We start from the raw sequence: 12,220 nt of genomic DNA, 5'->3' as shown, positions 1-12,220 counted from the left end.
TACTTTATAGTCCAAATTTACAGGCTGTAGCCCATCTGTTGTCATGCACTATTTGCCAGCCAACCCTTTTCCATTCATCATCACAGGCCCACTGTTGACCAGATATTATCTAGGTGGTGGGCCATTCTTAGACCAAGCAGAGTTCACTGACACGGCACAGTGGTGTTGCTGGCACACATTAATACCACTGCTATGGCTAGAGTGGTTGAGAGTGGTTCACCATCCAGCCAAGAGCAGTTCTATGGTCAGAAACTGACCACTGTTCAAGAGCTAGAGGATGGCTAACAAACTCTATGCATATTTAACTGTATAACGTGGATCTACAAGGGAGTGGTCAATAAAGTGGCCTGTTATAAAACAATGCACTGCCCAGGTAAGAGCCCCCTGACGTAATTCTGATCAGCATTCAAGAGAACGCTCTGAATCTCAAGCAGTGATTCAGTGATGTTATCAGCTAATGTTCATCATGGACGCTAAAGAAACTCTGCAGTACTCCTTCACAGCTAAGTGCATTTGCTGTAATGGTCACTTGGGATGCTGGGATTAGTGTAGAAGAGCTACTTCAGACTGCTGTTGTGCAGCTGTACAGTTCGCCTAGTTCTCATTCCAGGAGAATCAAACCAGGCCTGGACAAAAAACAGTCCCTTCACACTATATCACACTATACACCCTTAAAAATGAAGGTTCCTAAATAGTTCTACTTTTACCCAATTTTCTCTCAATTTAGTCATATCCAATTCTACCCACTAGTTAGGACTAACCAAATCATGCGATACCACCAGCGCTAAGAGGGTGAAGTCTAGCACAGGCTTCCTCTGAGACCTGTGAACCCAGCCACTGCAGCTTTTCGAACTGCCGCTCACGCAACATCATTGGACAGCCGAACGTGCTCAAAGAAAAGCGCCAACCGCCAGATCTGTTACATCAGCCGACAGACGTAACAGGAGAGGCGGGGCCTTTCTACCCACCAAGCGAGCGAGGCCAATTGTGCTCTCTTGGACACCCAGCCATGGATGGCTTAAATAGTTCTTGCCTTGGACGCCGATCAGGCATAACATTATGACCACCTCCTTGTTTCTATGCTCATTGTCCATTTTATCAGCTCCACTTACTATATAGGTGCACTTTGTAGTTCTACAGTTACAGACTGTAGTCCATCTGTTTCTCTGCATACTTTGTTAGCCCCCTTTTACCCTGTTCTTCAGTGGTCAGGACCCCCATGGACCCTCACAGAGCAGACACTATTTGGGTGGTGGATCATTCTCAGCACTGCAGTAACACTGACGTGGTGGTGGTGTGTTAGTGTGTGTTGTGCTGGTGCGAGTGGATCAGACACAGCAGTGCTGCTGGAGTTTTTAAACACTGGGTCCACTCACTGTCCACTCTATTAGACACTCCCACCTTGTCAGTCCACCTTGTAGATGTAAAGTCAGAGACGATAGCTCATCTGCTGCTGCACAGTTTGTGTTGGTCATCCTCTAGTCCTTCATCAGTGGTCACAGGACGCTGTTGGCTGGATATTTTTGGTTGGTGGACTATTCTCAGTCCAGCAGTGACACTGAGGTGTTTAAAAACTCCTGCAAAAACTCCTGTCTGATCCACTTGATGCTGTATATTGAAGGTGGGAGGAACTGCTTTGTGGTGGATTTTTGGAGGTGGGCTCGTTTGATTATTTATTTTTTGCTAGTTTGCGAATGCAGAGGGGAGCAAGATTATGGCTAGGAAGCTGAATATCCTATTGCAACCATAAAACTGTGCTAATTCAAATCATCATTTACATGGCTTCAGTGTAAAGCATCCTTGGGTTTATATATAAATTGAACTTATTGTCATTTATTTATTATCATAACAGAGATAATGAACTGTTGGAATGGCAGAAATGACCCTCCAATGAGGAGGACAACAAGCATCTAGATACCTTAGCTCACTTTGGCTTCCTTTCTCTGGCATTTAATTTTTCTATTTTGTGCTAAATAAAGAAAAAAACATTGGTTTCTATATGATTTTGTTTGACAACTAAATTAAGAGCTTGGTTGTATTTATTAACCTATAGATCAGTGGCTAGCAGTCATGATTGGTTGACACCACAGGGATTCCCAGTGGAATGCACTACACATCCCCAGTATGAGCTACACTGATGAACAAAAACATGAACATGATATAAAATCAAACTGATGAGGCTGATGGATATAATGCTGTGCTACAGAATTCTGCATACCAAAACAAATAACATATTAAACTCTAGTTTTAGGTCAAAATGCACCTTTAAAAAGGTTCTCCACTCACAAATCTCTTTAATGCAGGTCTATTGGGGAACCAAAAGTGGTTCTTCTGAGGCGTCACTTAAAAGCATCCTTGGTGGCACCATTTTTTCTTAAGAGTCTGGGCCTGGAGACACCAGTTATGGGTCCACTCTCAATGCTAGCATTGCCTTGAGGCTAAGTTAGGCTTTCTGAAATTACAAGGAGGCCATAAAAAGGCCGGCTCACCCTGCGTGCACTCTGGTCCACTCCAGCCATCTTTGCAGACCTTGCTGCCAGCAGCATCACAGTCGAAGTGGCCGAAGAAGTCGTCACGCACGCGGCAGAACTTGTTGCACTGCGGCCCGTAGTAGTTGGCATCACAGCGGAAGCGCAGGCGGTATTCCAGACTCAGCTGGCGGCCGTGGTGCTGGTACGCCTGCCACTGCTCCCCAGGGTTCAGCATGGACGACAGCAGCACACGCTCAATCAGCTGCTCCTGACCTGCAGGGATGATGGAGAGAACCAGCTTTGTTGTTAGAGGTGTGTAGTACATGTATACGCTGTATAAGACCACTAGGTAACCTCTAGGTGTTGATCGTGAGCAATAGCGATGCACTGATTGTGGGCTGGTGCTGGTGCAGATGTCTGATATTGTTCATGTATATATTTGCAGATATTGATACATAAACATTTAGAATATTGTGGCGTCTGTGGTGAAGAACAACCAGAGCATGCCAGGCTCCTAAAGCCCTTTCTGAAACATGGTGCAAGTGGCAAATGGCAAAATATGTAGAAATTAAGACTACATCTACATGCCGCTCTTATGGAGTACAAATATCATCATATATCATATATATACACTGATGTGTATAGATAATTAAAACAATATTGTATCTTTTAGAAGGTAACTTTAGAGGACAAGGAAAAACGTTCTTAACTTTGAGTGGGAGTAAATGGAGAAATATTTTTTCCAAGTTATTCTGGTCCATATCTGTTGATCCATTTATCTTGAAATTTTGACACAATGTAAAGGGCTATCCTGCCACCGGCCACGCTGCCGTAGGAGTGCAGGAGGCATGACCATGTACAGCAGCCATGTGAAGAGGCTCTTGGGAGGCACCATGCTCACGGCAGGAGAGACATTTAATGTTTTAATATTGTTGTTGTGGGCTGTGGGGTGGTTGGTGCCAATGCTTGTGCCTACTGTGAAGTCAAAGTGTAAAGCTAGGAATGACCTGCTTCCTTGATTGGCGCTGAGCAGCTATTCTCCCTTGCTGTCTGTTCAATAAAAGAGCATTCGACTTTAAATATATATATATAATATATATATATATATATATATATATATATATATATATATATATATATATAGAATGTGCCGTACAACCTTTGCACAGGACACATTTTAAGTTTTATTTTTTCCCTCGCTATTTTGAATTCAGAAACTAAACAGTAACTATGCATTAAAAACTACATAAGTGTGTTTACTGTGCAGGATCTGTTTATTTGCACTTATTTTCACTTAGAAAATCAAAAAAAGCATACAGTGGTGGAAGTAATGTTCATCACTGTACTTAAGTAGTTTTTTGTGTATCTGTACTTTACTGAAGTATTTCCATTTTGGGCGACTTTTTACTTTCACTCCACTACATTTCAAAGTCAAATATCTCACTTTTTACTCCTCTACATTATGAAATCTGTCGCTCCTTTTGGTTTATGTGTGAATAAAAACGTAACATGTCAAAACGAAAGAAGCGCAAAGTATAGAAATAAATCTTAAACTGAAACTTTGCTTGTTTGTAAAAAGTTATTTCAGAGCCACTCAGTTCTACCTGATGGAAATTGTTTGCCTTCAGTGTTTTGTGCTTATGATCATTTTAATAGACATCAGCGTCACTAATTAATGACATTCTATTAAAAGACTGGTTTACCAAGAGTGACACTGGAGTATTTTCACCTAAAATGAGTTAATGAAGCGAGTCTAGTTACAAAAATGATAATAGGACATAATTAATCTTTTAGTACTTTTACTTTTGATACTTAAGTGCATTTGAAGGTAAATACTTTTGTACTTTTACTCAAGTGGAGGTCTAAAGAGAGGAACTTCTACTTTTACTGGAGTAAAATTTTACCTTGGGTTTCTCTACTTTAACTCAAGTACATGATTTGTGTACTTCGTCCAACACTGCATGCCCACAGCACTGCCCGGAACTTTTGCACTTGACTGTACATTTGCCCTGTAACGAAAGCTAATAATAAAACATCTGTCGTTTTTACTGTCCTTATTCCACTACTGTGTGAATTCTGGTCGCATTTGTGTGCTCAGTGTGTTCAGTGTAAGAGACTCTGAACAGCACTAAAATAATGAAACACAGTCACAGTGAAATCTGAGATTTCCTAAACAATCATATTAGAATATAATTAAATCACTGTGAGCTCAGAGATTTTCTCTGCTTGGCGTAGATGAGTGATGATGATGATGACGGTGGTTAAGAAAAGGAGCACAGTTAAGGCCACTTTCAATGGGGGAGGGGTGGGTGGTATGGGGGCGACTGGATCCTGCACCAAAAAAGAAACTTATTGACTAACTCAGCACCCGCTGAGAAATGTCCCACCTTTCACACACGAGACGGAGAGGAGAACAGAACAACGTGACCACCAAGGAAAGACGGCAGAACCAGCAGAGAGCATTTTACCTATTTGTGTCTGAGAGAAAGGACAGATTCTCAGATATCTTACATATCAAAAGTCATTTTTATTTCTTTTTTCTCACCATTTGAAAATGTCAGCTTGTCTTCATGAAGAATGGCCCAATAGAAAAGCTCCAAAATGACACATACGTTGAGTTAAGCAGGACTTTTGTTATAACAGTGACAACATTTATTGTCTTACATACTTTTCAGGTGAGTTTTCATTTCTCTTCCTGCTGCTGTTTATGTTTCCTCTTTTTTCTTGGTTAGTTTTAATCATCTGCTGAATTATTTTTCCAGCCAAATTTTATTATTTACTTTTATTTTGTAAAGCACTTTGTAAATATGTTTTCCTAGCCTACATACATCAAACATATTAATATGTATTTATTATAAACTATGTATTAAAAACAGGTTCTTCAAGGATTACTTAGTAAAGGCTATATGGACAAAGATGCATATATGGACCGTTTATAATAATAATACCTTTTTTTTTTTCATTGCTACAATGTGCTGTCCTGGATCAGGATCTGTGAGACTGATGTCATATTCGAAAAAACACGACCGTCATCGGCCAATCAGATTACCAATGTTGGGCGAACTTGCAAAGCGAGCTTGGACCCCGCAAATTGCCGCTTGCGGATATATTTATGATTATTATTAGTAATATCTCACTGCTGATCCACTATAACATGGCAAACCTTTTTCTTTCTTACAAAATACAGTGCATGTGTCCAGAGAAAGAGAGAGAGACAGAGAGAGGGGAGAGAGAGAGAGAGAGAGAGAGAGAGAGAGAGAGAGAGAGAGAGAGAGAGTATAACAAAAGGCAGATAAGCGAGGGAATAAACAAAGAAGCTGATGAGATCGCTGAGGCTGAACAGCAAAAAAATGAAAACAAGGAAGGATCAAGGTGTTCAAACACAGATACGCTATCATATTAAACGCACACACACACACACACACACACACCATATTAACATTAATTACACACACTCAGCGTTCACACCCAGCTAACATGATCCACACAGACTACTGCTAATTCATGGAGTGCAGCTGCTTTATTCTGCATTAGCTCAGCGGCTGTAATTAGAGCTCTGGTCCATTTAAGGGCCTCTTTAACACGGCCAGTGAAGAGAGGGTCACCAGGCACTTTTAACGGAACGGAGGGATAATAATTCTCCTCTGATGACTGTACTGGAACAGCACTTAAAACAGTGGCTGAAATACAGCACCAGTCAGAAGTTTGGACACATTAAAATAAGCCTTTCCTTATTCTCACCATCTTGGGGGGTGATTGTCTTGATTTAAAGGAGAAAATTCCACAGATTTTTCAAAAAAAATCATCTCAGTTCAGTCTTTACAATGTGTACAAAGCCATTCAGAGTGGTTTGATGGGGAATTCTCCCTTACAGACAAACTCATTGTGTCAAAATTGTTTACAGTGGTGGTGACAGGAACGAGGCGTCCAGACAGCAGAAGCGTTTAATGCCTCTAAAAGTTACCTCAACAGAAGTTAGTACACAAACTGGTTACAAATATGCTGCCTGATTCCTGAGACACTGTTTCACGATAGTTCTGAGATAAGACTTTTTGCCAAAATGTATTTTTTTGTAAAATTCATTCATGGTGGGAGGCATATGCAAGGTGTTGTAAGGCCAAATGGTCACCAAAGGAAACATGTTTGTTTTGGTTTTATTCATATTTTACCATTGTCAACATTATACACTGACCAGGCATAACATTATGACCACCTCCTTGTTTCTACGCTCATTGTCCATTTTATCAGCTCCACTTACTATATAGGTGCACTCTGTAGTTCTACAGTTACAGACTGTAGTCCATCTGTTTCTCTGCATACTTTGTTAGCTCCCTTTTACCCTGTTCTTCAGTGGGCAGGACCCCCATGGACCCTCACAGAGCAGACACTATTTGGGTGGTGGATCATTCTCAGCACTGCAGTAACACTGACATAGTGGTGGTGTGTTAGTGTGTGTTGTGCTGGTACAAGTGGATCAGACAAAACTGGTCAGGTGGTTGGTTTAATCTCTCTAGTTAGCTCTCTGGCAAAAAAAATGGAAGTTAGCAGCCTGATGAACATTGTTCACATTTAAAAAAGAGAATAAAAGGGAACTCCACTGGTCTGGAGTCCAAGAAAGCATAACTGGCCTTGCTCCCTTTGGGTGGGTAGGATGGCCCTCCATCTTTCCCATCACTAGGGTAATACTAGCTAATGTGGGCATCTGTTAGCTGACGTAACAGAATTGGTGGTTAGTGTTCTCCTCCAAGCGCACTGAGCTGTCCAATAATGTTGCATTAGCAGCAGTTTGAAAAGATGCGATAGCTTCACATGACTTGGAGGAAGCATGTGGTAGCCTTCACTCTCCCAGCCTGGTAGCATAGTGCGACTGGGCCAAGCTAGGCTAGTGGTTGGAATTGGTAAAGACTACATTGGGGAGAAAATTGAGTATATCAAAGAATTTTTTTCCCTATATTTAGCAAAAAGAGGCAACACTTTATTTGGATGGTCCACTGTAGATTCTTTGTAAATGCTCAGTATATATTTAAGTAACATTCAACTGAAAAGTCATTAAATGCCACTGAATTTGAAGTTGAACATTACTTAGATGGGTCACTATAGATGCTTTGTAAATACTCAGTCTGCCTTTCAATAACATTCAACTAAATATCCATTTAATTCAACTGAGCTTGAAGTTCAGTGTGGAAGAGTTTATTAAATCTATCCCAAACCCTAAACCTAACCCTAAACCTAACCCTCACCTTAACCTCAAGGCCAAAACCCACACCTACTCCTAACCCCAACCCTAACCATAACATTGTTGATAACCAACTGAGGATCACCAGAAAGTTTGTTAATGATTTAGTAGCTGTTAAGCATCTATCGGGGACCATCCAAATAAAGTGTGACCCAAAAAGAGCAACTGGAAAATCCAAAAAAGGCTGACAATGACCCTTTGTCGGCTTTATCAGGTCATCCAATGGTCATGGCTTGATCTGAAAAAGCCCACGAGTGAAATACTGGCAACGTTTTGTGAGCTAAAGAGCTGTTTTTGTTAACTATGGGAAATTAATTGTAGAAGATTGTGATCTATTAGTGCGTATTTCCCTTTATTGATTGAAGTCGACACTCCAGACATAACCACCTTTTCTTGCTGTAACCTCATGCATTAACACAGCCCTGGGCACGGTATTCCACTTACTCATGCAAGGATATATACATGAAAATGACAGCAAAGTTTGCACACACACACACACACACACACACCACGCACACGCACACACACACACACACATCGTTCCTCATGATTTATTGTTGAATCCATCTATCCAAGGTGAAAAGAGGTTAACTATCATTGCCCTCACTCCAAAGCTAATCTTATTTCACACTGGACGATGAGGCATGGCCCACAGTGACCTGCTGTTAAGGCTATCCAAACCATTTACACACCCCTGCAGATTACAAGCGAACGATGACATATTCATAAGAATTCTAGCGCAGTGGCTGAGCACGGGCAGGAGATAATGGAAAGGGTCGAGAGAGTAACAGTGTGTCCCCGAGCCTCGTTGCTGTCATGCTCTGCTTGTCCTTGAGAACGTGCGAGAGAATGTGGAGGGTTTGTTTTTGCTCCTCCCGTGAGCTGCTGGAGAGGCTAAGAGACAGATGTCGATGGATCAATGAGACAGCAGGTTAGAAAGTGGTGGTGTTATGTAGCTGGAAGCGTGTGTTAAATGAAAACTCAGCAGGAGGAACACAGCTATGTGTCAACCCAGTTAGACACATAGTGATAGCTAACTCTTAAAGGAACAGTGTCACAAAAAAACAAAAACAAATAGTGCCAACAGTAAATATATATATACACCAATCAGACATAACATTATGACCACCTCCTTGTTTCTACACTCATTGTCCATTTTATCAGCTCCACTTACTATATAGGTGCACTTTGTAGTTCTACAGTTACAGACTGTAGTCCATCTGTTTCTCTGCATACTTTGTTAGCCCCCTTTTACCCTGTTCTTCAGTGGTCAGGACCCCCATGGACCCTCACAGAGCAGGTACTGTTTGGGTGGTGGATCATTCTCAGCACTGCAGTAACACTGACGTGGTGGTGGTGTGTTAGTGTGTGTTGTGCTGGTACGAGTGGATCAGACACAGCAGTGCTGCTGGAGTTTTTAAACACTGTGAGTGTCCACTCACTGTCCACTCTATTAGACACTCCCTTCTTGTCAGTCCACCTTGTAGATGTAAAGTCAGAGACGATAGCTCATCTGCTGCTGCACAGTTTGTGTTGGTCATCCTCTAGTCCTTCATCAGTGGTCACAGGACGCTGCCCACAGGATGCTGTTGGCTGGATATTTTTGGTTGGTGGACTATTCTCAGTCCAGCAGCGACACTGAGGACACTGAGCACTGCTGTGTCTGATCCACTCAGACTAGCACAACACACACTAACACACCACCATCACGTCAGTGTTACTGCAGTGCTGGGAATGATCCACCACCCAAATAAATTTACACACAATGTAAAGAACAACAGGCATTTTCAAACCATGAGATACAAGGTTTTGTATATATATATATATATATATATATATATATATATATATACACACACACACACACACACACACACACAAGAATATGGTGTCTGGCACAGTTTGGTAGCTTCTCTACTCAAACACACCCACTAAACCTGGCAATTAACAGATGATTGTAATCAGGTGTTTTTAAGCAGGTAGATCACCAAACTGTGCTGGACACTCCAGCCCTCCAGGACCAGAGTTATGCACCCCTGGGTTAGAGCGTTCATACAGGCTGCGCAAGCAGTGCAGCGGTGCATCAGCGAAGTGGCAATGCATCCAGAGAACAGCCGTCGAGTCACTGACCCTATAAAATCATTATAAAAGCATGGGACGTTTTCAAGGTATGAGCATGTTTAACTAACTGAACTTTCAGTAACACTTTACTGTGGGTTGAGTTCTTAAAGGTACATGACAAATACATGAGCCTTTCATGATAGCTGATATAAACCTACATGAACATTTCTGAAGGCTTATTCCAGTAAATCCCAGTTGCCATAAAGGCTGCTTGTGTCAACTTCAATGTCAGCCTGTCATAACACCAATGTCAAGTGACAGGTTTTGTTGTCATTAGGTTGTCATAACACTTTCTGGGGTGAGATGACAGCATGTTATGACAGCTGACTTTGTAGTTCAGTGTATTTTTTGTATGTCAAACACACAATAGTGATTATGTTACACAGCTTGTCATGTGAGACTGGTTGCAAAATCAAACAATAGTGAGTAAATCTAAAAAGGTGCTTTGACACTGATACTCTGTTATGACAGTTATGTATGTCTTCTCTGCCCCTTGAGTTTCATATTTATGCTTATAATATCTTATGAACCATTATGGCAATGCCATGACACTGTACTGACAGAGTTATGTATATTTTCACTTATTTGCCTCTTAGGAAAAGTGAGCAGTTTGTGTGTGCACTCGTTTTTTTGCTGACATCATAACATGCTGTCATTTCACCCTAGGAAGTGATATGACAACCTAATGTCAACAAAACCTGTAGGTGTTAAGACACAAGCAGCTTTTATGGCAACTGCCACTGATTGGAATAAGCTTTTAGAAATGTTGGTAACACTTTACTTGAAGGGTGTCTACATAACACATACATCTTACATAAACACTTCATAACACGTTCATGAATGTTTAAATCAACATTCACATTTTTCAAAATAAGGCAAAATCCTGTCACTTAACATACGCGTTATGTCAACTTGACATTGACGTTGAAATAAGCCTTGATAAATGTTTTTGTAGGTTTATGTCAGTTGTTATGAAAGGTTTATGTAACTGTCATGTAGCCTTAAGAACTCGACGTGCAGCAAATTGTTACCAAACTTTCACTAAGGGATGTTAGATGTGTGTAAACACACACTTTGACAGACAAGACAATAGACAAAAGAATCCATGCTGATTAAGTTTTCTCTCTCTCTCTCTCTCTCTCTCTCTCTCTCTCTCTCCCTCTCTCTCCTTAAGCTAAGACACACACACACATTCTGAAGGGTATAATGGGTCATGGCGGTGTGAGTTAAAGAACCATGGTATGTAATCAGACCTGCAGCTGTGCTATAATCTCTATTTGACTGTAAAGATGGGGCTTTAATTCTGAAATCACTTCATTAAACTCTCCGCCCCACCTTGAGGACGACAGGAGAGAGGAATAGAAACGAGGAGGAAAGAATGAAGGTGGAGGACAGACGAATAGAGGGATTAAGAAAGAGGAGAACTGTTCAGAGAAAGTAATAGATGGAGAGAACATGGTAGGAAATTATGGATGAGAGCAGAGAACAGTGTATATATACAACCCCATTTCCAAGAAAGTTGGGACGCTGTGCAAAATGTAAATAAAAACAAAATGCAATGATGTGCAAATCACTTAAACCCTAAATGTATTTGAAAATAGTACAAAGACAACAAATCAAATTTTATAGTTTTCTGAAAAATATTTGCCCATTTTGAATTTGATGGAACGTTCCAAAAAAGCTGGACGGGGGCAACAAAAGGCTGGTAAAGTTGTGTAATGCTAAAAAAACACCTGGTAGTTGATTGACAACAGGTCAGTAACATGATTGGGTATAAAAGAGCATCTCAGAGAGGCTGAGTCTTTCAGAAGTAAAGATGAGGAGGGGTTCACCACTCTGTGAAAGACTGCAATGATCAAAAACAATTCAAGAATACCGTTTCTCAACATAAAATAGCAAAGAACTTTAGCTTTTCATCATCTACAGTACATAATATCATTAAAAGATTCAGAGAATCTGGAGAAATCTCTGTATGTAAGGGACAAGGCTGTAAACCAGTATTTGCTGGCCATGATCTTTGGGCCCTCAGGCGGCACTGCATTAATAACAGACATGATTCTGTAGTGGAAATCACTGCAGGGTCTCAGAAACACTTCTGAAATCCACTGTCTATGAACACAGTTCATCACTGCATCCACAAATACTAATTAAAACTCTAAAACGCAAAGAAGAAACTGCCGTCCAGACCGGTCACCACTGATAACATTTGGAGGGTTATGAAATGAAATATATGACTAAGGAGACCCTGAACTGATGATCAGCTGAAATCCTGTATCAAATAAGGACAGGAAAACATTTCACTTTCAAACTACAGCAGTGTCTCCTCCTCCTTTAACAGTGTTGTTAAAAGAAGAGGTGATGAAACACAGTGGTAAACAGGCCCCCGTCCCAA

At 41.0% G+C, this 12,220-nt stretch overlaps 1 protein-coding gene across 1 annotated transcript in view; it reads right to left on the bottom strand.

The window, feature by feature from the left end:
- Positions 1–12,220, bottom strand: part of LOC118818317 (protein jagged-1b) — a 104,025-nt gene that overhangs the window by 21,081 nt on the left and 70,724 nt on the right. The window contains exon 4 of the mRNA XM_036585545.1: positions 2,490–2,744. Within this exon, the coding sequence (XP_036441438.1) occupies positions 2,490–2,744 (255 nt within the window). The remainder of the gene's footprint in view (positions 1–2,489; positions 2,745–12,220) is intronic.

Source organism: Colossoma macropomum, unplaced genomic scaffold (assembly GCF_904425465.1).
Source record: "Colossoma macropomum unplaced genomic scaffold, Colossoma_macropomum, whole genome shotgun sequence".
NCBI classification, from domain to species: Eukaryota; Metazoa; Chordata; class Actinopteri; order Characiformes; family Serrasalmidae; genus Colossoma; species Colossoma macropomum.
This window is presented reverse-complemented; position numbering and strand designations above follow the sequence as displayed.